This window comes from Podarcis tiliguerta (assembly GCF_965153285.1).
Source record: "Podarcis tiliguerta genome assembly, chromosome: 7".
NCBI classification, from domain to species: Eukaryota; Metazoa; Chordata; class Lepidosauria; order Squamata; family Lacertidae; genus Podarcis; species Podarcis tiliguerta.
In genome coordinates this window covers 87373775-87401168 of record NC_139540.1, presented here as the reverse complement: position 1 = coordinate 87401168, position 27394 = coordinate 87373775, and the positions used below count along the sequence as shown (strand labels likewise).

At 47.4% G+C, this 27394-nt stretch overlaps 1 protein-coding gene and 1 long non-coding RNA gene across 4 annotated transcripts in view; one reads left to right on the top strand and one right to left on the bottom strand.

Annotated features, from left to right (window-relative positions):
* Positions 1-13633, bottom strand: part of LOC310681283 — a 41186-nt gene extending 27553 nt beyond the window's left edge. Inside the window, exon 1 of the long non-coding RNA XR_014513202.1 lies at positions 13547-13633. This is a non-coding gene — a long non-coding RNA (uncharacterized lncRNA). The remainder of the gene's footprint in view (positions 1-13546) is intronic.
* Positions 12664-25570, top strand: NKX2-2 (NK2 homeobox 2; the record flags this gene model as incomplete). Of its 3 annotated transcripts, none has more annotated exons than XM_083448809.1 (3): positions 12664-14225; positions 15477-15785; positions 20867-22051. In XM_083448809.1, the coding sequence occupies 3 exons, from the start codon at positions 13898-13900 to the stop codon at positions 21142-21144; spliced, it is 915 nt and encodes a 304-aa protein (XP_083304935.1). In that variant the 3' UTR covers positions 21145-22051. The 3 variants fall into 3 exon arrangements, with proteins under 3 accessions (XP_083304935.1, XP_083304936.1, XP_083304934.1); XM_083448810.1 differs by lacking the exon at positions 20867-22051 and adding an exon at positions 25076-25570 and having other exon boundaries at positions 13898-14225; XM_083448808.1 differs by lacking the exon at positions 20867-22051 and having other exon boundaries at positions 13898-14225; positions 15477-16140.
* Between the last annotated feature and the right edge of the window lie 1824 nt (positions 25571-27394).

Below are 27394 nucleotides of genomic sequence, written 5' to 3'. Positions count from 1 at the left end.
GTTTTGTTTTTAGAGGTGCACCTTTTAGAGTTTTTTTAGGGAGCCGAAGTTTCTGTGCTAGAGTTCAAGGTCCACCTCATCCTTCTGATTTGAGCATGCCTCTTTAGCAGACTGAAGTTCTGAAAGGTTAAGATCATAAATACCATTTTGAGATTGGCTTGAACAAACATCTCATCATCCTTAGTTACCTTGCATTTTAAATTTTCAAATGTTATTTCAAAACCTTTTATGTCCGAAGTAGACACACTGAGCATGTTGCAGTTTAGCTTTGGAGCATAAATAACTCTCTCCACCATATTTTATTTCTCTTTGCACTGTACATTTTAAAACCCCTGACCCGGCTCCATGACGCTTTACAATGTAGCCATCTGCAACTTCAAAATCACCACCTTGGGATTTATCAATTTTATTAATATATTCAAAGAAATTATTATTATATGAAAAATGTGATGTTGCCCCACTATCAATCAACCACTTGTTTTATTTGTTTTCATGATTATTAGCAGTTAAGCTCTTTTCTTGCAATAGTAAGGTACGTTGACCATTCCCCTTCTTTGCTTTTGTTGCTTAAAAGGAAGGCTTTTTCTGTGACTTTGGAGCTCTGTAGCTATTTGCAATGTGGCCTTCCTTGTCACAATGAATGACAATGAATATAACTTCCTTCATATGATCTCTAGTCACATAGTTTAAGTCATTTACCCTTGCACTCCTAACTGGAGATTTATCTCTTCCTTCACATTCATTCTTTGAATATGAAATTAATTCTTTAAATGTTAACGTTTCTTTAGCATCCATCAGGGTTGCAAGAGTATCAAACTTGGGTCCTAGTGACCCTAGGAAATAGCAAATTATTTGCTTTTCAACCAAATTATACTGTGTCGATTCAAGTTTCTGAATGACTGTTATAAACTCATTCACATGTTTGAGAGAGTCTGTCTTTGAATCTAATTTTAATTTGAGGATGCTTCACATCAACTTTCTGTGAGACCTTTTCTGGTACTTCCATATACAATTTCCAAATCTTTAAGGATCTTGGCAGCAGCATCTAATGTGACATTTGCACATCTGTAATTGCACTTATAATGGTAGCTCTGCCTTGGTCAGTCTGATCTTCTCATAGATTAATTCCACTCACCATCTCAAAATTGAAATTTGAAAAAATGTTGAAAAAAATTAAAATTTGAAAAAATTGTCAAAATAGTCAAAATCTAAATATCAAAAATAAAAATAACTCTTCAATGCCTCAGCTACTGTGAACTCTGAGGGAATAGTGGGGGGCTTAATCCCCTCACACAATGGAACAATAGACCATGTGCTTACCAGGAAGTAGACAAAGAAAAATACTTTTCAGCTCAGGATCTCAATCCAGTGCCATCTACCAAAAATACTCAACTCTGGGCCCCATAAACCTTTATGGGAATGTTAAGGAAGGTAGAAGACGATACATTGTTTTGATATTATCCCTCCTCACTCACGCTAGTGAGTAAGCAGCAGAGCACACTCCCTTTGCAACTTATTGGAAGCAAGTTGATGATTCGTTATAATCCTTTAATTAAGCTATCCAGTCTGGCTTGTTCCTGGTACGTTTCCCCATTATTTCCCTCTTAAAATAATAACACAACACAGTCTTCTTTAAAAGTAAGAACAAAGTTTTACTCACATTCAGTTCACAGCAGTAATCTGAAGGCAGGCTTTATCTTGTGGTTACAGTGAAAAGAAGTCTGAGCTAGACCTCAGACTTTCTGCTTGTGGGCTCCATCCTGTGGGAAGCTATGCTGAGCCAAGGAGAGCGAGAGTCCAAGAGTGAGAGCAGTGCTTTTTTTATGGAGGGATGCAGGGGTACACATACCCCTAAACATTTGTGAATCTTTGTACTTTGGTCCATTTACTGTATTTTTCCCAATTTGAACTATAAAATTGTGATTTTCTTGAGTCAAAATGAGAGTACCCCCTAAACATTTTTTGAGGGGGGGAAGCACTGAGAGTAAGAGTCCAAGAGAGAGATGGTTGTGTGGCCAGTCCTTTTATCTGGTCATCTTGGGTCACACCCATCTACCTGGTCATGCACAGGAGGAAGAAGCTCCAGAGCAGGTATGACAGGAAGTCCTTCCTGTCGAGCCACATTCCCCTGTGTGTCCATTCTAGGCAACAGGAAAGTGTTGTTCTTGACTGTTCTAGTTCTAGTAATAACATATCCCACAGAAGAGAACAGGGAAGCTGAAGGTAGAGTTATAATTTTAATTATAATATAATTTTATCCAGTTTGGTCACAATGTATTCAGCTAGTGTGTTCAGGATTGCACCTTGCATTTGTGCCTGGCCGCTGAACTAAAAATTCCAGACTTGGATTAAGATTGTGCAATTTGGCACTAGTCCTTAAGAATGCGACCTTCTCACTACAAGCCTTCACATTTTTATTTGATTTTAAAAATATAAAATTATAACAATACAGCCATACCCATACTCTATACATTTACAGATTCCTCCAAATCTTTGGACTTCCCACCTTCCCCTCCGTGAGTCCTGTTATCAAACTTTTTCTACTGCATCTTTTTCAATAGTCCATATTTTATATGACTCCATTATCTCCATAGTACTTGCTACGTGAGGAGTGTTATTGCAATCCTGCAGGTGTCTTCATCTGCTCCCATTTTACATCGTCACATGCTGTGGCAAGAAGTTCTGTGGCGAAGTTCTGAACCTCCCTCCCGTCCCCTTCCTTGCACACCCGACTTCTAGCGCTCGAAGAGAGGGGGGAAATGTCGTACCTCTCCGTCACCGTTCCGCTGGCCTACTCCCCCCCCCCCCAGCCATTTTTGCTTTAAAGTTTAAGCAACAACCCCTCGAATGCCTTTTCTCCTATGGCAGATCCTCCAGCCAAAGCCAAGTCCGCGATCCCGTTGGCTGTCCTTTCCTACACTTCTTCGAGCTCCATGAGCTGCTGGGTTTTGTTTAGATTGAGTTATCAAAACTGCACACAATTTTCGAAATGTAACCTCGCCGCAGCTGCTATTTTCTCGTTTGCTAATAACTCTTCGAATTGAATTGACTTTCTATTGGGTTGCCTTCTCCAGCAATCTTAGCGTTAACCTCAGGAGCTCTTTCCTATGTGGGTTACCGGTCCCAATTCTGATCTTAACGGTGCGCGCGCGCCTGCGCCCACTTTTGTATGTACTATTACCAGGCCTGCAGCAGTTATCAAATGGAATGAGGTTGGCGTTTACCCGTCTTTGATCTTTGGACTAAAACCCCGGACATCTTTCACCCTTCCGATGCCTGCTTGAGGTGGAGTAGGGGCGTCTGCATCGCTAAGGAACCAGGGACGTGACTAGTAATTCCGGGTTAATTAATACGGAGCACACGGAGGTGTGTTCCTGTAGGTGGAGTGCTAGTGTTCTTTTGCTCTCTTCGAGGTAGTAAATACGGAATGAAACGCGTCCTGTGAGACCTGAAGGAAAAGAGGAAAGGCGCAACCGTGAGTTGTGGCCAGGATTACCTCTTCAAGGCTTCCGCTATCAGCAGCATCAAGCGAGTGGGAGAACGTGTGGACTCCTGCTGTCTGAGGTTAGGCACTGTGGAACCGAGGCCACCCCCCCCCCCCATCTCTCCGCGCAGCTCCTTTTCCACCACTACCACGGGGGGGGGGAGCTGCAGCTGGAGCCACCGATGGAAAACCAGTCTTAATCTCTTGCAAAGCGCGCTATCAAAGCTTGAATCAGCATATCTAATGTAAACGAGCTTTCACACATAAATAACGTGCCACATCTGGCCCCTGGAGGTTTTATAGCGCCTTAGCTACCCAGCGATTTATGGAGAGGTGAGCTCGTTAAAAATGGAGGCGGCGGGGGTGGAATTTGGGCAGTGAGCAGCGGACAAGCCTGAAAAACCTCCAAGTTTAGGGGGTGGTTGCGCCAGAGACGCGGGGAGGAGGCAGAGAAAGCCTGAAAGGGTCCCGCGGTAGTTGTGGTTCCTAGACCTTCGGATCGGGCGGGATCTGAGCGAGGGGCTGCGGCGGAGAGGGAGTGCGCGAGCGGGGCTGGACAGGGCTGGCGGCGCGGCGTGCAGGTCCATCTGCTCGGGAGCAGAGCCGGGGCGGAGGCAGCCGAGAGAGAGCCATCCAGGAACAGTTGTGTTTGCGCTTCGCACCAATTTATTACCGATGAACATATGGCCAATATTTTGTCCCACGTCATAGAGCGGGAAGCAAAGCAAACAAGATCGCGTCGCTGAGGAGAGAGAGAGAGAGAGAGAGAGAGAGAGAGAGAGAGAGAGAGAGAGAGAGAGAGAGCAGGGGGCCCCCAGCTAACCCGGCTCGTCAAGAGCTGCTGGCTGATTTGAGACAATGTGAGGGAGCGCAGAGGGAGGAAGGAAGGAGTCCAGGCTTCTAGGGTGTCTATATAAAGCCCACCAGCAGCAGCCTCCGCTTGGACAAACACGCGCGCACACACACACACGCACAGTCACTGGCATCTGCTTCTTCCTCGCGCGCGCCAGCCAGCCCGCGCTCCCCGCAGTTCCTCGCCTCGGCTGGCAGAGCCTTTCCTGACCTCCGCCTCGCCTCTCTCCCGCACATACAAGCCACCTCTCGCGCCCGGTTGGCCAGCCAGGCAGGCGAGCAGCGCAGGGAAACCGCGGGGCAGAGGCGCGCACACCCCGCCACCAGGTGAGGCGCTCCGCTTTCTGGAAAGGAAGGGAGAGGGGAGGGGAGGCCTGTGCGCCGCGGCAGCTGCCCCGGCGCAGCAAGTCCAGTCGGGACGGGGAGGACGGAGGTCCGGGGGGTGTTTTGTGTGGAGCGGGGCGCGGGCAAGTCTGTTACCTGGCCGAACAACTTTGGCGCCGGAAAGTGAAGAGTCCTGGGCGCGCCTCGGGGCCACGGAGAAAAGTCAAGCGACCCTTTGAAGCGAAGTGGTCGCGGGGGTCGCGTAAAGGCGGCTGTGGTTTGGAGGAAAGAGAGGCAACGCGGCGGCGGGGGGGGGGGGCAAAGGCCATGCCCTCGCTTCCGGGCAGGTGGTGCGGACGGAGCCTCTGAAGGAGCTGAGCCAGCGGAGAGCCTGGCCCGAAAGAAGCTCTTGGCCCCCTGGGGCTTCCTCACCTGGCCAAGGGAAGATCAGGTGCGGCCTCAAAGCGGCTGCGAGGGAAGGAAGGGAGGGGAAAGAGGCGGCTTGCAGCCCGGAGGGAGATGCTCTGCCTCCGAGAAGAGTGAGTTTTCTCTACCAGGCGGCTGGCCGCGAAGGGGAGAGCAGGCGCGCGTGGAGGAGAGCTCCCTCCTTTCTCCGCCCCTCCGGCAGAGTCTCGCGGGGAAGCAAGACCCACGTTTACCTGCCTGGGGTGCACGCGCCCCTGCGGACGGATGCGCGCGCCCTCCGCGCTGCTTCTTGACAAGTCTGGCCGCCCCTCAGCTCCCTGCCGTTTACTCTATGCAGCAATGTTGAGCTCTCTTGGTCAGTTTCGCCTGGTTTTCTTAGGGAGCTGCGCGCAGGGATCCTTCCGGCTGGGACAGACCGTCTGCTCCGGTCCCTTTCTCAGACGCAGATTATTTTACTAGGAACGAAAAAGGATCTGTTAGGAAAAGGGAGCGGGGGGAGAGACACTTCTCGAGGGAGTCAGCAGAGTTCGCCATAGTATCAGAAATAGTTGAGAATCAGCCGGATGGGATCGGAGCTAGAAATCCCTCTCCGGCAGTTAGTTGACTTTCTCCCGTTTCTTATTATTTGAAAGGAAACCTCGCCTTTCATTTCATTCATTTCCCCCGTTGGGGGGATGCATTTCGGTGCTGCAATGTGGTAATCCAAGAGTTCCCCATCTTTCAACTTTCGCTCGTGTACTTGGTGTGATCATTATTTTCACATATGCCTACCTATTTGAGCTCACCTTAACAGAACTCGTGAGAGTGTATAAATTGAATATCGCTCGTAAAATCGCTTCAAATATGAGTGAATTTTGAGTGCCTGGCTTCCCCTGTCCCCCTACTCACCCGCATTCGAGCTACGTGTAGAGGACATACAAAGTTAATTCTGATAGCCAAGTGCTTTCGGTTCTGTGTTGCATAAAGAACGAGAAATCTCTTCTATTCAAATTGTTCTTATCAAAAGGAAAGGGATGGATCTGTGCAGAGACAGCTCTGAAGGCAAGCTGACAATGTTTAATCTCATTGAGGCACGCTTAATCATTAGAGAGACGCGAACGAATAAAGCTGAAGGATTGGCTGGAGGGAAGGAAGCTTTTAGTTTACAAATAAAACGCTCATAATAGTCTGGAACCGAAAGGATGCCCGGAGGCTAGACTTAGCTTTTGCAGAAAATAATATTTACAGCGGAAAGACGAGTCCGATTTCTACAGCCCCCGTGGAATTATATGGTAACGCCAAGACTCTCCTTTGGTTGCTTAGGTAGTTGGTGGAACAACTTAATTTATTATATTAGATTAGATTATTTGGGTATTTCTGTGAAAACCTCATTAAAGTCGCTTTATCAAAGTCCTAACACGTGCCCTCTGGCTTTCTCTCAGCCCGTAAATAACCGATTAGCCTGCAGGAAAGAAAAATCCATGACGTCTATTACAATTTATGACCTTGGGAGATTTTCCGAAAGAATTGGGGAAAGCTTGTTATCAAAGCGAGGGCTGCAGGGGGCGAAAAATTCATAATAACCATCATAATAAAAAGCTCATTTAGATGTAGAGATCCTGAACACAATTTCTTTTTTCTTTCTTTTTTCTCTACTACGCGGATGACAAGGGACAGATTGCTTTTTCAGAGCGTTCGGGGGATAACCCGTCCTGACAGTGTAGCGATTACTGGCTCTTTTCCTCCCTTCCTAGAACTGTGGAAATATTTGTGTTGTTCTTCTAGTAAGGTGAAGGCAATTCCACCCCACGGACAGCTCAGAACTTTCTCAACCGGAGTTAAGCGAGCTTAATTGGTGGCTTATTCCCAAACCAGAAATTCCTCACTCCAGGAGTCTCCTCTGTACTACCAAAACAATTCCATCCAAGCTTTCTACTTTCAGAATATTTCTTTTAGAGTATACTACTTTTGCTATTGTCATCTTTTCTGACGTCAGTAGCTTTTGCACATTGCTTTTCGGCAAATAAAACCAGAAAAAAATGCTTTTTCGTCAAGAGATAAATCTGGCCCTTTTAAAATGTTCGAACACGCACACATCAGCAAAAGGACAAGGTGGTCTGCAGTCAAATGCAATTTTAAGTTGTCTACTTAGGGGGGTTCTTGTGCCTTGCATTTGTCAAATGACGCTTTATTATCAGCTTCAAAAGATGGCACTCATTAATTATCAATCTCTCCCCCAGCCCTGTCCCTACAATACACTTTTAAAACAAAGGCTTACGCGACTTAATTGTTTTCAGGGTGTGCAATCACTTGAAAACAATAATCATAAGTAGGTTGACTTACATATTACCTGTTATGTATATTTTCCTATTGATTTTAAGTATACCCTATCCTGACACTATACCCTATCCTGAGATAAAACACGCCATTCCCACAACCAAGGCTTTGTGTCTGCCTGCAACTAATCTTCACAAGAAGCGTTAAAGGTGTGGTGTGTTTTTGTCTGCACAGAGCGAGTAAAAACATTTTGCTTGCACCTTTGCTCTAATCAAACAATAAACTAATCCACTTGAAGGCTGTTATCTGAGATGGGATTTTGTGATGGGTGAAAGATCAATCCTTTATACTGTACTGTGCGCTCTCTTTCTCTCTGTCTTTCGCGCGCGCACCCACAAAGAGGGAACTCCTTTTCCTCCTCCAGTCAAAGAAAAACGCACACAAATCAAGCCCAACAATCCTATGCCTCAAGATGAATAGAAAGACCTTGAACTTTTTAATGGCTGGGAATGCTTCTGTCCACTAGCAGAAGGAGGGGAGACCAAGATAATGCCTTTCGCTCTTTAGCATCAAGGCCAAGCGGAGCCATAGGAGCCAACTCCTAGCGGCTGAGGTCCCTTCTGCCCCCCCCCCTAAAATATTTGAGGGGACCATGGCCCACAAAGTGGGTGCACATTGCCATTGAAATGCTGTACGTTTGCCGCGTCATGGCCTCGATTATGTGGGGTGGGGCTTACCTCCCCCCCCCCATATTTTATTCACGTTGGCAGCCCTGGGGGGCGCATCTGGCTGCCTGCAGCATCTTTTCCCCACATCCTGCAGGGTGTGAGGCTTATTAGACTGCATAGTGACCCCTGGCTGGAATTTAACTGTAATCGTTGCAGAGACATATATACCAAACAGCATCACGTCCCTGTTGCTATAAATCTTGACTAGGAATTGATCCTAAAGTGCAGTGTTCATTGAGGACTAAACTTCAGGACCAACCACTTTAACAAATCGAATGGTATGTTATAAGTTTCGTGTCTTCAGATTCCTGGTTTTAAGAGCAAATACCTGCATTGCCAACCTTCGAGTCCGGCCTCCGAATTCACCGTAATTCTCCCGCTGCTGAAGAACCTTGAGTTCTCCTGGCGGTGGTGCGGCTTCCTTCAGCAAGCCCTCCTTGAGCTGTAAGCTCTCGATGTTAGAAGTGCACAAAGCAATTTACATGAGTGTGGTGGCTAAGAGGGCCTCTTTCCCTGCTCTTATGCCCTGCAAACTGTTGGCTCCCTTGTGTTGTTGCTGTTGTTTAAATCCCCTTTTCGGACGCTGAATACTTCCTCTAAGCTCGAAGGGTGGTGAAGTCCTCTGCAGAAATCAGTGAGCAGGCGGCTGCCTGGTGTTTGAGCTACCTGTAAAAGTAAACAGGTAAACACTTCCTCGCTCCTAGAGGGCACTTGTGCTGAAGTACAAGCACTTACGCTGTGTACACGCACCTCTCCTTTTCAGCCTCTTGTTCAATTGTTCAAATAACCCCCTCCATCCTTTAATTCCAGGGCTTAGGGTTCCGAAGTCTCTGGATGGAGGAGCCTTCCAGGATTCTCAAACTGATGGGCGGACAGAATCGCTCCTCGATTCGCCCTGGGTCTCCAGAAGCCACAACCGCGGGTCTGCCCCACCTCCATTGCCAGATTTATTTGTATTGCTGTCGTTGAGCTCCCTCAATAAGTGAGCGCTCATCTGAGGCACGCTATTCCGTAGGAGTTTTCTCGACTAGCGAACAACGAGACAATGCTACAACCAGAGTTCAGCCCTCCGTAATATCTGCAGAGGCATTTCAAGAAGGTCCCAAGAGCCCCGGTTCATTGCATGCAGTTCTTCCTAGGAATGTCGATTAATGTCATCATCACCCTGAACCACCCTGGCCGAGTCCATTAGACCTCGCATACGAGGAACCGTGAAGGGAAACAGAACAAAACACGCGAATGTAGCCTGGAGAAGAATCTCTATATTCTGACGTTCCAGATCGGTTTCTCTGGCAGGTGCTTAAGAGCACCGCTTCTCAGCACAGACACACAGGCAGGCAGGCTAAATGCCCTTCTGCATAACGCAAGCCAATAGCTTGGTTGGGACGCCAATCTGTGGGACAAACCAGCCCACGAGAAGAAGGCCAAGGAAGGCCTGGGCAACTGGCTGGTGGAAACGACCACGCAGGGGGTCTGATGAGGGCCATTTACGGCCCACTAAAAGGAGGTCAGAGAAAAAGTCGAGGCCCCGTTTTGAAAGGGAAGAATAATCTCTAGGAATATGAAGTCCTATTTCAGAAGGTCTAGCGGCCTTTCACCGTAGTGGCTAAAAATCTGTCGCACCCTCAGGACAAATCCAACCAGACCTGACCTGGGACGCCCTGGTCGTGGACGCCTTTCCTCTGCCCCCCCCCCCCCGCCTGCCTCCGTCTCTCCGAGTGGCTTTTCCCACCGGCGACAGACTGGGCAGAGATTTTTCCATGCGACGCTGGCTGCATTTCACCCGTTTAGGCCGGAATGTAGCATTTCTCTCTATCCCTACCAGAGAGTAGATAGAAGTGGAAAGATAGGAGTGGAAACCCCTGTGTTTCATTGAACCCCCCCCCCCCGCGAAGTCCCCAAGGCCTGTCGCCCCCGCCCCCGCCTCACGTTCCCTCTCCACTCGAAGGTTTCCGTGGGGCCGAGGGGAGAAAGAGAGGAGTTTTTGGGTGAAAATATTTAACAAGGGGGGGGGTTTCCTTCCTACTAAGCGATTCCTTTGTTCTTGTGGGAACTTCGTATGTAAGGCAAACTTGTAAGTAAGTTCTATAGATTGATTTCGGAACGGGGAGGGCGAAGTGGTGCTGATGGGAATAGAAATTATGACTTATTGCAGGTCTTTTGTGTACAAAGGAGAATAGCTGGTCACAGTCCAGCTGTGTCGCTCAGTGTGTGTGTGTGTGTGTGCTTCTCAATGGCCTATTGTCATCGCCGTTCGAAGGGCGGCTGATTAATGTTCTGCAGGAGCCCTGATTTTCCCTTAGGAAAATATTTGCTTATCAGGTGGCCGGAGGGAGCGAATCTGCCCCGAGCCCGTCACATGGGAAGCGTGTGCTCCAGAGTGTAACTCTGCCGGGAGGTCTTTATTGATACAATTCAACAAGTGAGACTTTTATCCGGGTTTTAAAGAAAACACGCTGCTTTTTTGTTCCCTGCCCAAGCACGGCGAGGGTCCAGGTGGGCACTTCCAGCCACACCTGAAAGCAAGCACGAACTAGGACGAGGCGGGACGAAAGAACCATTTCCCAAGCGCAGGAAGGGCCCATTGGAGGAGGAGGAGGAGGAGAGCAGCCAAGGCAGCACAGGTTCCTCTGTCTCCACCTCCTCACCTCTCTCCACCCCATCACAAGCTTTGTCTTAAAGAGAAGGGAACAGGAACTGGAGGGGAAGTTGTGTTTTGCTTGTCCTCGGTGGGGTTTGTTGCTGTTAACTGTGCTGGTAACATTTTTGGAAAATCTTGTTCTTCAACTGCGGGTCTTGCCGCCTTGGCCTGGAGCCAAAGAGACGGGTTACTCCCCACCCCCTCACGCCCGCCCAAACCTCAAAAAATTACATAACAACCCGGAAGAACAATCAAGGTTCCCCTCATCTCACCGCTCCCCAAGTAAAAATTATAATTCATGTATTTACTACATTTGCTGCTTAATCTTTCCCTTCATAATCACTGGATTGCCTTGCTGCCTTAAATTACTTGAGTGCATTATCTCAAGTTAGCTCATGTGTTTTAAAATGGGGGGGGTCACTTTATAGACACGTTTACTATTAACTTGAATAATTCCTGCATGCATGTCAAATGCCGGCTTTTCATCGCTTTCCCCCCTTCTCAGTATATGCAATAAAAAATTATGCGTATCATTTTAAAATTTAGTGTTTCCTTGAATCGACCCCCGCACACAGAGAGATACACGCACGCACATATACAAAATGTGTATTTTTTATTTTTTAGTCGAGTGAAAAAAGGAGAGGAGCTCGGTCGCATCCACATGAAGGGGTTTTCCTTAATATTGTGGCAAGATTCCGAAATGAATGAAGAGATAGTCCATTGAAAGACGTTGAATGCCATGACAACTAGGAACAACCTCAGATTTATTCCAAACAGTTAGAACACATTGAAAGAGGGCGTCAATCATGTATTATTTCGCCAGTGAAATAAATGCAAAACCTGGTCTAGGACAAAGGCTTCCAACAGAAGCCGGACATTTGTCTACATTTCGCCCATTGTCCGCAGCTTAGCAATCGGTTTGTATTTGTGTTTGCCCCGGTCCGACCACCCAGGATGCGCTCAGGGACTAGCTTTTTTTTATAAAAAAAAAAAACCAGAAACCGAACCATTGTCATCCACATCACATACTAGATGGGAGGCATGGGGGGGGGGATGGGACAGGGAGATATAAACTGATAAACCACCATTAATTGCTTCGGAAGGTCTTCGGGGATCGCCCACCTCACGCTCCAGCACAAACACACCCAGACCACCGCGTCCCAGTTTCCAAGTCCCAGTTCCAAGCGGTTGAGAAACTCTGACAACTATAGCATCTTGATCGTCTCCGCAAGTGTCAGGGGGCTTTGGGGAGAAGCGGTTTTTACTGGGTGGGGGGCAGCCCTGTTTGATTCCCTTTTTGAAAACCGTCCTTCCCCCAAGCCGGCTTTGAAGACCCCAGGAGGATCCCATCCAACGAGTTCTGCTGTGCCCGAAATGTTGCTGTCCGCATCGCCGCCGCCCCCGCAACCCCACCCAGATTCCCTCGGAGATAAACAATGCTGCTGTATTCCGCCTCCAGCCGTAGAGCGAGGGACAGAGAGTTCACTCTTTAAAAGGAGGGGAGGGGGGGGAGAGTCCCAAGAAAAGGCTACGAGCCGTGAACCTCTGGGGACCAAACCAAGTGGGGGGGGGGGGAGGGGGAGAACGGAGGGGGAGGGGAGAGTCAGCAGCGGGGGGGGGGGAGTTTGGTTCAAGTGAAGACAGAAAATGCTGGGAATTTTCCCATCCACAAGGTTTATTGTCCTTTCAGTGTCCCTAAGATAGGCTATTTAATACTGTCTGAATAAGCAGTAGCATCGTATTCTGGGCACATACATGAGAGAATTTAGGTGCTATTTTAAAAGACGTAAAATTCATTGGTTTCCCTTTTTTTAAGAATGCCTTTGAAATGCGTGTTCCAGCGGGGGGGGGGTGTTCTCAAAAATTCCAGTTTAAAACAGAATTGGTTTTGTTTTTGTTTCTTTGTTTTTGTAAAAAAGGCTAGCTCTGGCTTTTACAGCGGTATGCCTTGTTAAACGCACAAGTAATCTCTCCAGAAAACGGAAGAGTGAAATAAATTAGTCATGTGCAAATAAAAAAAGAAAACACCAAAAAATCGTTCGACTCTATCTAGGAGCTGAATTACCCTCTTTATTGCCAGTTTAGCTGATTTCGGAGCAAACTGGAATCAATTACTTGCTGTTTAATTTCTAGCACTCATCCTTAAGCCTCAACCAAAATATTGACCTAGGAGGTTTACATAAGTTGGGCTCTTGCCATCCCAACAACATCTTGTTTAGGTAACCACTAATTTGAATAGATTCCCCATTTCTGTCTTTTCTTTGCACTTTCTTCTTCTAAAAGTGGAGGATTTAGCTCAAGCCACTGTAAAACAGTCAATTTTCTAGCTTGCTTGGAAAGAAAGAAGGGAGAGAGAGAGAGACAGAGACACAGAGAGAGAGAGAGGCAGCTTTATGTCAGCAACGAGAATGGGAAATGAATGCAAAATCGGGTTAGAGATGGTAGTGATGGTTGTTGGGGGGGGTTAAAAAAAACAAAACCAGAGGCAATTTGTTAAAATGTACTTTCAAGTATGCGGAATATCTGGCTACTTGCAGCTCCTTTGTATGTAAATACTGTGCAGAAAAGGCCCTCCCCATCTTTGTAATTAATTGACACGTTATACCACTCATCATGTGCTACAGCACCAATGGTGGAGGCTCGCATCCCCCCTCCCAAAAAAACCCCGCAATTTCACATCTGCAAACACTGTCTTCATCCACTTGACTCCTAAGACCCGCCCACACGTGGCCAACCTTTTGCGTTTTTAATGCATTTCTCTCCCCCCCCCCCTTTTCTCTCTCTCTCTCTCTCTCTCTCTCCCTCCTCTCGGCAGGTTCATGTGCGGAGACCAACCTTATATGGACTGCCCGTCTCAGCAATGGCTTGTTTTTTTCGAGGAGGCACCGTCAGCGCGCTGTGCTTAAAGCAGACCCTCAAGTAAACGCACGTTGGCATTTTTCCTGGAGTTACAAAGTCTTGCGGAAGCCCCGCCAGTTGCCCCCCTTGTGCTCCGCGGCTCTTAGCAGCCAAGCCCGAAAAGCGCAGATATTAGATGCTAAAAGACCGCCGCTGATTTTTGCCCTCCTCCTCCCACCACCGCCACCCCTCCTCCGCCGCTGCCACCGCGTCCCCTCTTTTATTCCAACCCAACACCCCCCACTTCCTTCTTCTCTCCCCCCCACCTCCCCCCCCCCCAACCGGTGTATGTTTGGCGAAGCAAGAGGATTGACAATCTGGTCCTTCAAAGTTTCCTGCCTCAGATTTGCCCGGAATATGTCTCTGACCAACACAAAGACCGGCTTTTCTGTAAAGGACATCTTGGACTTGCCTGACACCAATGACGAAGACGGATCCATCGCGGAAGGGGGCGACGAAGAGGCGGAGGGGCCGGAACCCCCCAAAAAGCCCGGGGTTTTGGGGACAAGTGCCTTGGACTCTGTTCAGACGCTACCTCTGAAGAACCCCTTTTACGACAATACCGATAATCCCTACACGCGTTGGCTCGCCACCACCGAGAGCATCCAGTATTCCTGTAAGTAGCCAAACTTACACTGGGGACCCCTCTCTTTGTGAGTCTCTCGCCCTCGCCAGGAGCCCGGATGAGGCCGTGCGGCTTCTCCTCCGCTCCTCTCCCCTCGCCAAATTCCTCCTTTTGCTGTTGTGTGTCGTGCGTGTTTTAACTTCTTCTTGGAAATGACGGGAACAAATGGGAGATCTGGGTTCTTTAATTACCTGAACCGAGTCAAAATAATGGCTTTCAATCCTTGTTTGAGAAAGAATAAAACTCCAGTCTGAAAAGATTTTAAAATGTGCCTTCCAAAATTCTCCCAGCCACCCAACCGTGTTTCTTCACACACACACACACACACACCCGCTTCCCCTGAATCCTTCTTTCTACTTCTCTAACCAACAGAGTATGCTTTGTGGGGAAATTTTGGATGGCTTTGCTTTAGACGTTTGTAAACCGTCCCATTGGCTGTGCTGGATCAAAGAATGGCTTGTTGAATTATCCTTTAAAAATCAATCCACGTAGCCCAGAAAGAAGAAGTCCGTTTTGTTTGTTTGTTAAAGGAAGAGACCAAAGTCCAAACGTTGTAAAAAGCGGGGGCGGGGGGCTCCAGCGGGATATTCTCCTGCGCAAGACTGCATTAAAATGATTGGGAGCTACGCAAGACCGCTGTGGATTGCGCCAAGATTTTTATGGTGACCATGGTCTGTCTATATCTACAAATCCTTGTCTCTTACTATTTCTGTACTGTGTTTCCTAACAGATTTATTAACATGGCATATATAGTCACTTTGTTTTGCCTCTATTCTTTCTATTTGTGTTTGTAATTTTCCGAGAGGGAAAGAAGATTAAAACGCACAGTCGCCGATACCTCACAGGGGAAGGAGAATGTGTGGCTGTGACAAACACGCACCAGATAGAGCTGTTTCCAACAACACACACTTGATCCAAAGGGCTGTTAGGGACTTAGTTGTCACATATATGCAGAACTAAACTGGGGTTTCCCCGTTGCAATTTGTTCCTCCCTTTGGAGACCCAGAGGCTCATTTCTTATTGAGGATGAGGGTGGGCGTCCCAAAACGAGGGGGTTGCAGAGGACCCCCGTCACTTTCCTTTCTCCGGGTTGGGAAGTTGAGAAGGAGCAGAGCCCGGCGGGTCACCAAGAGGGTGAACGGGGGGGGGGGATCCTGCGATCCTGCTCGATCCTGCTCGCCTGCCTGCCTGCCTGGCCGGCCGGCTTTCTTCTGATCTGCTTCTTTTGTGGCTTCCCCTCAGTGCACGGCTTGGCATCCAGCAACTCCCAACAGGACTCGGCGTCCAAATCTCCAGAGCCTTCGGCGGACGAGTCTCCGGACAACGACAAGGAAACTTCGAGCAACGGCGACTCCGGCAAGAAACGGAAACGGCGGGTGCTTTTCTCCAAGGCGCAGACTTACGAGCTGGAGAGGCGCTTCAGGCAGCAGCGGTACCTGTCGGCGCCCGAGCGGGAGCACCTGGCCAGCCTGATCCGCCTCACCCCGACGCAGGTGAAGATCTGGTTCCAGAACCACCGCTACAAGATGAAGCGGGCCCGGGCCGAGAAAGGTATGGAAGTGACTCCTCTCCCCTCCCCGCGCCGGGTAGCCGTGCCCGTCTTAGTCAGGGACGGCAAGCCGTGCCACACGCTCAAGGCACAGGACTTGGCTGCCGCCACCTTCCAGGCGGGGATCCCCTTCTCAGCCTACAGCGCCCAGTCTCTCCAGCACATGCAATACAATGCCCAGTACAGCTCGGCCAGCAACCCCCAGTACCCCTCAGCGCACCACTTGGTACAAGCCCAGCAATGGACTTGGTGAACTCTCTCTAGAGCCACAGAGACTCCGAGGAGAAGGATTCCGAGTCAGTCCTGCCGGGGAGGAGGGTGCGCGCGCGCGCGCGTGTGGACGGGTCAAGACTGAGACGCCGAGGCTCGGGTGGGGAGGGGGTTTCCTTATTTGGGGGCGGGGGTCAGTTTTCATTATTTTGGTCGTTTTGTGCGCCATGTTTACAAGGGGGGGGATACGCCGTTGCTAGTGGTCCTGTCTACCTACAAGTACAGATTTTAAAAAAATAATAAAAAACGATTAAAAACTGAACGCTTTTGTGGTTTTTGTAAAGTATGTTTGTGTGCCGTAGAAGCTGTTGTCAGCTGTATATTAACCAAGGAGCGAGTAATTTAAAAATAGAACGTTATTTCTCATTTATGCAGAGATATTTATGGTCATGTATAAAATTCTGGCCACTATTAGCACTTCTACTTTTATTTTATTTAACGGTAAACCTATTTAGTGATTGTTGACATAAATTCAGGCCGGCCTTTATTTTTGGTTTGTTTCTGATTGGATAAGAAATTCCCTCCCCGTGGCGGGGGGGGGGGGGAGCGCGCGCGTGTGTATATATGTATGTATACACACATACGGAATGAAAAAGTATCCATATAAATATACATGTACAAATCCGAACAGAAAACTAGGAGATTTTGAGACTTTTATAAGAATTTTAATCAGAATGCTGTGTTTTGTTTTGTTTTAAATTCACATTAAACGGAACGCTTTTGTTGTGGTTAAACATTAAGTTAGCCTCTCTCGTTTTTCTTTTTCTTTTGTTAGTAACGCTGGAACAAACTCTGAGGAAGGGGCTCCTGCTGGAAGACACAGCAGAGAGGGAAGCGGGTGGGTCTCCGGTTTGGATCCGTGGAAGGGGCTGTGGGAGGAGGCCTAAGCGCCTCGCGAGCGAAGTTTGCCCAGGGCTTGTGCGCCGTAGCCGGAGGAGGACTCGGAGTCTTAGAACTCTTGAGGACGAGGACAGAGACAGGAACGCGGCCTCCCTCCCTCCCTCCCTCCCTCCCCACCCCCGGCCCAAACTTTCTTCAATCTGAAGCTGAATATAATCTCGTCCTCTTTGCCTTCTGCCTGCTCAAGTTTATCTACTTGAGATACTAATAAGGAGATAAAGTGACGGGTGGAAATGAAAAATCAGCCTCCCCTCTGCCCCTCCCCCCCCCATCCTCCCGCAGCCTCATTTAAATGTAAGAGTGCTCCTTCAAGATGAGAAGCTTTTGATTCTAATAGCAATTCAATGGCGTTTACTTTCTCAGCTGGGTTGAGGTTGGTTACTTCGAAACTGGAAGTCCCGCCGCGAGGTTCCCTTCCGCGACTTCTCGCCATGTCTTTGCGACTTTGGCGAGGGAGGCCAATGTTCACACGCAGACGAAACCGCGGGCTGCTTCAGGGTCTTGTTTTGGGGGGCATCTGAACCTCACTAAGGTGTGGTTTTTCTGCTCCCCTCCTGGGCAAGGAAAGACATTTTAGACAGTGGGAATTGTTTGGAGCCGCTTAATGAGGTGAAGCGTGCCTGGTGGAGACGTTTTAAGACCCCCAAAGACCTTCCTCTTAAAAGGAGACCGCGCGCACGTCCATTTCGTATCCGGAAGGAAGAAAGAGAGATGGGGACTTAATTCGGATCGGGTGGTGCTTGATACAAGCTGAAAGCGTTAGCTGACAGGTTATCCGGGCCGCTAGTCTGCTTTGCCCGAAGAATGCGATTTGAAATCAGGCCCGTCGAAAGCACTTTCACATGTCAATGCTGCGCCATGTCGGAGACTGTAGCTCTTTCCCGAAGCTCAGCAAACAAGTGGATCCATAGAAGGGGCACCCTGGGCACGGAAAGCAGTCCCCGTGGAGCTTCCGCCAGAGCTGGCCACGTTTCAACTCCGCATCCAAAGCAAACACAATTATCTGGCGCCGAGATCTCTTTCTGCTGCAGCCTTCGCTCGCCTCTCGGAGAGGCTGGAGATTGAGCGAGCCAGCCTTCGACTGCTGCACTCGAGGGCCCGCCGCCAACTCTGAGGCCAAAGCAGAAAATCTGCCTCCTTTTCTGGGGTGGCTTCTCTGCTAGTCTCTCGCAAAAGAGCAGTCCGGCCGTGGACCAGCTGCAGCCTTCTCTGTGGGGCAGCCCGTTTGGGATTGGGGCCGTCCAAACTGCCTCCGGTGGGCTGGCAGCTTGTCCCTCGAAGCTGAGTTTGCTTTTCGGGGTGGGGGGAGGAAGGAGCCTTTTCCCCTGCTAGGGAGGGTCTTTATAGGAGCTCACCTGCTCCTTCTGTCCGACTTGCTTGCACCCAGTTGCAGGCCTGCTTCAAGCCCCGATTGCAGACTGGACTCCTAGAAACCCAATATTTAGAACTGATCTATCGTGGTTCACATTCAAGCGCACCGTCCCAGTGAAATGCTCTCTTTCCCCCTCTTTCCAAAAGCAAACCTTCCATCCAGAGCAGGGGCGGTGTGTTTGTGTGCGCGCGCGCGTGCGTGTGGAGTGCGGGGAGCCGCTGTCTCTCAGTCTATCAAGCTGGCGGAGTCTTGTGTGGCCCTAACCCCCAGTGGCCTTCCATTTCACACGCCGGTGGTGGCGCGGGAGTTTGGGGTAGTCTATCTTTGCACAATATACAGTACCCATCACAAAACGGCACAATAAGGGAGGCTGGGAGTTGAGGATGTTAGAGGCGTGCATATTAAGTTGGGGTGGGGGAAAGAAAAGAAAGCCACGGAAGGGACAGAGGGGGGGGGAGAGAACGCCTTCCCTTCCCTCTCTCTTCTTCTTTCCCTTGTTCTTCTCGGGGTGTGGGTGTGTGCGTGTGTTTAAATGCAATTCATCAATTGGCGTATCTGGAATGAGCAGAGCATCCCCGAGTCAGGGGGAACTACCTCGGGTTTTGTTCCGCCTGTCAGTTGGTGCCATTGTGAGCCACGTTGCACATGCCGTATTCCATATGGACAGCTGGGCCGGGAGAGGGCAGAAAGGGACCTTCACAAAACCCAAATTGTATCCGCCTTTCAAAACCGGTATTGTTGTCTGTGAAAGGAAGACGAATTAAAAATCCGTGCTATATCTATTCGAAGAAGAAGAAGAAGAGTCCTTTCCCTCCCTCTTCTTGAAAGCAAACATGGCCTCTTTTTTTCTCTAGAGTCTACTGAAAATATGCCTCTAGTTTCACAGACAATTAGGTTCTTGTATCTACACAGAGGTTAAAACAAAAACTCAGCCATAAAATTACTTTTTTAAAAAAAACACGTTGGTTTTATGCCTCCCTACCCCCCCCCCCACCCTGTCCATCCTAATTGTAGTTCCTCTGGCTGCCTGTCTAACCGTTTAGCTGGCTGTTTAGCTCGCTGAGCTGGGCTGAGAAAACAAGGAATCTCATTCACCAGGAGATGTGATGTTATGCAGAGACTCCTCAGATCACAACTGGATACGGTTGCTGCTGGCTGCTGATATGTGTGTGTGGTTCTCTGCCCTCCTCCAGAGAAATCGAAAACCAGCCCCATGCTGTCTAGAATGACCACAGGAAGTTCTCTGGAGGACGACTGATGGACATCATCCAGGCAAATTTAAGCGCTTGTAAGTCCCACTGATTTCACGGGGAAAGTTAAGCATTTGCTTATATCTGCCCTTTGGAAATCGATAAGATTTAAAGGTGCTTAATTTTGTGCTTGAGTAATGCCTTTTTAATCACAGCTCTTAGGTTAATATAGCAGGCCATTGCGAAAAATCGGTACACCTGGGGTTGTACCTCTTACTATGTTATCCCAACATCTGTCTTTCTGTCTATCTAGGGAAGCCAGGGCGTTTCTGGCTTAGTACCCTCCTCCTTAGTATACCGGGGTGTGGTTCTCAAAAATCACTGATGATACGCTTTTATTCCAAACCTGCAGTTCTTCCTTAGCCAGTCAGTTTCTTCCGAGTCACCAACGGCCAGGACGCAGCACGCATAGTTACGCCGTTTGACGGTGGCAACCATATCTATTGGGAAGTAAATCCCATGGAGACCAACAGGCCTTGTTTCCTGGTAAATCAGACTAGGCTCGGAGTGCGAATACTGCTTAAACTGGGGTGATTAAGCGCTTGCTGAACTTTCCCACTGAAAGCCATGGGACCGAATAACAAGTAATGCCATATTGGCAATAACGATTGACTCGCATTCCAAAGGACGCCAGTTTGCGAAACCAAAACAAGCCCCTGTCCCGCCTCCTCGGTTCCTCAAAAGGGGATGTGTGTTTTCGTGGCTCGATCGGGCCCCACCAGCCCAGCCTCCTCGAAGGAAAGCACATTTTTCGGTATTTCAATAGAAACGCCGGAGCGAAATCTTTGTGTTCATTGGTTAAGCGGTCGCTGTTACTCAATAGGTTTTTGAAGACAATAGCAGGAGGCAATTTGAAAGAACTACAGCGGGGGAAGGGAGAGAAAGAAGACAATGAAAAAATGTTCCGTGCATTTGAAAACTGGTGGATTGTTCCTGGAGCGGCAGGTCTCTGCGCGCGCGTGTTCCTGAGCACCGGAGAGCCTCTCCCCACAGCTACCTAAGCCGCCTCCTCTCTGAGCCGTTTTCTTCTACTCTCCTCCCCCCTCATCGCTTTCTCTCCCGCATCCCGTCACTGGAGTAGCTATTTAGGGAGAATCAGCTAACCTGATAATGAGCTGGAAAACCCCTTTAAGCTCAGGAAATAACCTACTTTCATTACCTATTGACTGTAAGGCTTAGTTTAGACCTGGCGTGGGATTTTTTTAAAGGGTCTTTTCAAGAGGCCTGGTCAATGAGAAGCTAATCCAATATTTACAAAGTATAAAGACAATTCTCAATTGTATTTATGAAGGACCGATCACCGTGCGATTACTTGGAGGAGGTGGAGAGGAGAAGGCAGAAAGGAGGGGAGGAAAGCAGACTCTCGGTTGGTGGCAGCAGGTTGGAGACCTCACCGACACCCCCCCCCCCGCTCCAGCCTCCACCCGCCACCCCGAACTTCCTGCGCGGGGCCCAGCTCAAGAAGCGCGCGCGCGGAGCGATGTAGCAGCAGATACTCGTGAAGTGTTGGTGTGTATTAGATATTGTATTGAGCAATATTTCAGGAAATGTGTACTTGTGGCGTCCTGAGAGCGACACTCTTGCTCTGTCGATAAATCAACTCGCTTTATCCCAGCATCTGCAAATAAACTCTCTCTCATCTCCCCCATCAAAAGAAAACAATTTAGTTTTATTGCCTTATTTCTCTCCTTCCCTCCCTCCCTCTCTTCCTCTTGGAGGCCTTCTTCGATTATAAACGCTGTTATTAATAAAGCTAGCTAGGCGAGCTTTAATCGCTTACAATCGGGCGAGGAGGAGGCGGGGGAGCAGCGGGGGAGGAACAAGCGCCAGGCTCCGGACGAGTCTCTCCCTTTTACTGACACGCTTTCGCCACAAGGGGTCACTAGAGCCCTTCATTTCTGCACCGTTGACTCTCCACCCCCCACCCCACCCCGTTGGAAATCCAGAGCCGGCATAGATGTACCTTTTAGGATTTAAAATGCTGATCACAGGGGATGGATAGAAAGAGTTTGTTATTTTATTTATTTCAGCACTGCCGAAGTTGGTGTCCGAAATTTCTAAGCGCCCGGGACGTGCTATGTCTGAATCCAACTATTTTATTTGGGTTAACAATGGTGCAGCGACTCAAAAGTATAATCTTCATTTTCTGATCTGTTATCTGCTCCGGGGCGTAGCCAGGATTTATTTTTGGGGTGGCAGGCTTCAGGGGGAGCCTGAACCAATTTATCTGCAATGCAACTGCTTAGTTAAGTATTGTTTTATTTATTTGCTTAATCCAGGCCTGCCTCCCCCTGGCTACGCCCATGTATCTGTTCCTGTCAAATAAGAGGGCGGCTGCTTTTTTGTTTCACTCAGTGCAATTCCGGAATAAAATAAAATAAAATAAAAACGCTGCAATGGGGTTGTCAACTTCCTTCGCCACAAAGCAAACGAAATACGTTCTTCACTTTAATTCACAAGCAAGCATAATAGTCCGCCCATGGCTTGAGGGGCGGACCCTCTGGCAAAGCAGGGCCAGGACGTGGCTTGGCTGGAAAGCGAAACATCGTCACTCGGTGATGAAATTCTATCTATTCACATAGAATGACCAGACCACTGGCCTGCTTCCGGGAGGAGGCAGCTGGAATTCACATTGAATGCCAAGGGTCAGTTTTATTTTTGGTTGTGTGCAGTGCAGTCAGGCAGCTTCAGTCTCTAAACGTAATTGTCTTATGGAGGTGGGTGCTCTTTAGATGATAATGTGTCTTACTTCACTTCAAAATGTGATAAGCGACAACTGGTGTGATAATCGACAGCATGAGCGGGGGTTTTCAGATGCTGTTCTTACTTGTGTGGAACCGCATTCAAAATGCAGGCTAACTTTGGGGAGAAAATAATGCTCCAGCATTGTTTGGATGATCCATTTACCAAAAGCATGAATCTATGAAAGTGTGGAGCAATTGGTTGTGTGAATTATCTCCAGCAGACTTCAGAGCACACAAACAAGGCATTTTTTGCTTGTGGTGGTGAACTCACATCCAGGCTGCACATAAAGTCAATGCCTGAAAGATTTCTGCCTGTGAGCTTCAGTGTGCAGAAACTGTCGCAGGTTTCTAAGGAGACTTTGCAGAGTTGTACATATAAAATGAATCTCAAGGTTGAGAGGACAGCAGAATCTTGGTGGTGACTGTGGCCCTGGATGAAGATGTAGATAATTGTTTGAATCAGATGCACCCAGTCAGGCAACATCCAGATGTACCTCTGTAGCACAGATAGCCATCATCCATGCATTTTATGTGTAAGAGCCACTCTACCCACTAAACGGAATGATGCAGTAGACTGAGGAGGTGGGAGATTCTGGAATGTACCACTTCAGGCTTCAGGAGGGGGGTCATGTTTTACAATGCTCATCTGTGTTAAAACAAAACCTCTCTTAGTAAAGCCGTTTCCTTAAGGTGCCAACTTCCTGCATGCAAAGAGTTTTTTAATGTGAGGATTGGGGTTTTTTTAAATTAAAAAATGGCATGCACACACCCCAACTGTAGTCTGAAATAATGCAATCCAGAATTCTACCACCTTGATCTATCTCCTCATTCTTTGTGAGAACAACTGTGAGCTCTTTTTAATCAGAAGACTACAAAGAGGCTGTGTGTCAGTTTCTGGGTGATGCTTGAGTACTGCCCCATGAACAAGAACAGATTTAGTTATTCCATGATGTTATTACTCAGGGTTAATAGGCGGAACAGTGATTAATATATTACCAAGTGGTCAGGGGAGAGTAGGAGTAACGGCCTTTCCATCTCTCATTAAGACCACCTAACTTTAAATCAACGTCCTGTCTCATTTATAAAGCAAAGAAGTCCCCAGAACAAAAATTATTAATTTGAGTAGAGAGAGATTATCATAGAAAGCTGGTCTCTCTTTTCTTTTTTCTTTGTGTTGCCCCTGTAGCAGCAATCCAGTTCAGGATTCCAGCCAACAAGATAAACCCTTTTCTCGAATACTCCATTCCATCCTCCTCCTCCTCCACCATTCTGACTGCCAGCATTTCATGCCCACTGAGCATGCACAATGAATTTCCCCTAAGTGTGCTGATGCTGTAGATCTCCTTTGGGGATTTGGCCCATTTTGATTGCATAAGGATCCACACTCAAATAATGATGTTAGCCTGCCTCTCCACCTTGCAAAACTGTAGTAAGGGTTACTGAGATACACATGCGAGGCCTAGAATGTTCTATGTGCTACCACTGCTTAGCATGGGTCTAGGAATAAAGGAATAGGTTGTCTCCTTGCACCCCACTTGTACAACAGAATACACTAACTTCTCTCTTTTTAAAAATGTCATTCCCCTCTTGTATGATGCATGAGCCTGTGGCTTTGTTTTTATCTGTTAAAATGATCCGAAAGGGGAAAAGGGAGCAAAACTGTAACCAACCACAGAGAGGCGCTATTGGATAAGAAGAGGGCATCAAAAAATAGTGCAGCATCTCATCCGAGACAGATTTTTGTGCCATTTGGTATCCTATGTGAAATGAAATTGTATTATCCAGGGGTATACCAGGGGTTTTGAATGACCTCCTGTGGGCAAAGATTGCTTGAGTTGCCTCAGAGCCCTTCACCAAAGCGGGGAAAGGCACTGGCTGCTTAAATGTTGGATTTATCATCTATGCATCTGAGAGCAAGATTTGTCAATGCCTTTTGCTTATGCTCAACCTCCCCAGAGAGGAGCCAAATGTGAGATGATACAATTTCTTTGGAGAAAAACTGAGATATGCATGCAAAAGTGACCCAACGGTTCATCCGTCAACATTCCTATGAAGAAGAAACAATTTCCTCAACGTGGGGAATGGGACGGGTAATATTTTGAATCCAGAAGGCCCTAGGTCTCAGTTTCTGGTACCTCTGGTTAAAAGGATTTCAAGTGCCAGGGTTTGGAAAGTTTCAGACCTTGAGACCCATTTCAACAGACGGGCCAGTGATCTAACTGAACTTCAAATGCTCAACAGTCTACTGGCATCAAAAAGCACAAGGCTCTTGCGTTAAAGTCAGCCCAGAAATGTTTGTGAGGCTCCTTCAGACATGCTTGGCCATTCTTTACTCTGGTGGACCCTGGAATTGGATCAAAGCATCCCTGTGGTGAAAGTCAGAGAAGTTCCTGCATGTGCCTGGGATTTAGAGGGGGTCACACGCCCAGACGGGGGCAAGAGGAAACTTGCTTGCTATATGTGATGGTGTTCCGTGTCTGGCATTAGATGATTGATAGTATTCAATGGTATTTAACATTTCACAGTTGTTGGCATTGTTCAGTTTTTGAAAATTCATACCCAACACCTGCCAATACCAAAACAGTCCCAGGCTGCCAATAGGTAAAATCTTGAATTCTGAATAGAGAATTTCACATTCATATTTTTAATTTGAATTTAAATCTGATGTGTTTCTTTCAAAATTTAAATGGGATAACAGCAATTGTAATTATTCATTCAGCTTCAGGTATAAGCAAATCATTGTCTCTCTGTACCAGTTTTCAGATGGAGCACGGTCCAAGTATTGGAAGAAAGGCATTCTCTGGCTTCCTCCTCCAGCAGTGACAAAGATTGGCTGCCAATAAAAGTCTTTCCCAATCTGATTTATCTACCCTGCAGTATCACAGAACACACACTTGATTTTTTAAATTTGTGGTCTTTGTCTTTTATTGTCTAAATACTTGACAATTCTGTATGTTTCTTTTGTTTAAAGAAAAAAAGCCAAAACAAATTGTTGTAAAAAATCTAATGCCCTTTTCTTGTAGAGCAATGCCTTAGCAGTGAGTAATGCCTTCCTGTGATTTGCTCCTTCCCTCTGCAGAAATTGTGTCCTACTGAAGGTTAAGGATACTCATCTGAAAACTCATCTGTCATACAGAGAGGTGTTTATTTGAAATGTTGCATAATGTGACTGTATCACATACTCCTAGTAAATGAATTGTTACATGGCAATCATCAAATCAGGTCCTTAGAATAAAGAATCTCACTGAGAAGGCAAAAAATATTGACAAAAGGTAGCTCACTGTGAAACAGTGTTTGTGCTGTATCTGAATGGCAGGGGTGGGGCAGGAAGACCCCACTGGGTAAAGAGATGCAGAGTAAGCACAGGACACCTCTCATGGTCAGGGAAAGCTTTCTGGCTGGATTTCCCCATATAAACAGCAGGTGGAGTTGGCATCTGTGTGGGTTCTTTCCAACCCTACAATTCTATGATTCTGCAATTCTATGATTTCGCCTACAAGCCTTTTTGATTCCTCTAAATATGAGGCTTCCTTATGCTGTTTCAGATCTTCTAGCTCAGCTTTCAAACATCTCTAGAAAAGGTATTTCTCAGCCTCACTGCCTGAGATCCTTTTCACTGAAAATAGCTAGAATTTAATATTGGACTGTTCTGTGCACAAATCTCCACATCTGAACTGTGGACACTCCTCCCGGACGGCAGGAACAGAGAAGTCATCCACCCAAGTTCACATACCATGATCCTGCAGATGTAATCTATTTAGGGAATGAATTATCTGCAGAATCCTGGCCTTGGTCTTTCTAAGGAAATTCAGCAAGAGGAGCATCTTCGGGAAACAGGGTACTGCTCTCTAGCTAACCTTATTTCTGCACACACACCCCTCCCCTAACCAGTCCAATACATTTTCTCTCAGGAGGCAAAGGCCGAATCTCCATATGCACAGGGTTCTGTATCTTCCAGACTTCAGTGACCTGTTTACTTTATTCTATAGCACCATGGCTGTGCAAGAGAGTTTTGGCAGGCACAGCTTATAGATGAGCGCAGGCAGAGAAAGTGCTACACACCATGTTGCAGAACAGGAGTCCTGGCTTCCTTTCCATCAAGTCACCTTCACCTCCCCTACAGGTTGCAGATGTTGGATGGTTTTAGATGAGTAGGAGAGGATATTTTATTTATTAATTATCCTTCATCTTCTTACTTGTGTAAGAATGCAAATACCTATTTCAGCAGAGTTAAAAATCCCATCCCTGCACAGCTTATCTTTAGAAGCTTTTAGAGACAAGGCTGTTTAACCTAGAAGAATTATGATATCCAGTGATGCTTTGGCAGACTTGGATCATCTCCCTTTTATGTTTTGCTCTCAGACTGTTTAAAGAAACAAGAAACAAGATTTACTCACATTAAAATACTTGCCAGGATTCAAAGAGATACAGTGATGAAAATCAGGCTGGCAATAATCCTTAAAAGTTACAGTAGTCCATAGTTCAACTCAAAATGATGTGCTTCTTTGAGGAGACCACAGACAACTTTATCCCATAACAGGTAAGAAGAGTGTGCAGTGACAGGAAGAGGAAGTTTTCTGTTGTTCTCCTTCCTGCCACAAAAGTTTAGAGGTTGTGACATCACATAGTCCCGTTTATGGCTCTCTAGAAATCATGCATCTGTGGTTTTGGCTGCAGATTCTCCCACAGGAGAGCCTTCTTTCAATTAGTGGGATAATAAATGAAAGTGTCTGGCCAATCCCTGGGTCTATCCTGTTGTGAGTAGAGGCTCTACAGCAGCTGAGATTGAGCCGGATACCAGGACAAACTACCATGAACGAACGAACGAACGAACTAACTAACTAACTAACTAACTAACTAACTAACTAAAACTAACTCTCACTCACTCACTCTCACTCTCTATCTCTCTCTCTCACACACACACACAAACACACACACACACACGTGTGCGCACACACGCACACACACTGTGTGACACCCCAGCAACCTATTGTGTTTCAGTTCCTTTCCTCCCCCTCTTCCTATCTGCAGTTTAGGAACAATAATAGTGATCTGCTTTGCATGGTTGCTAGTAA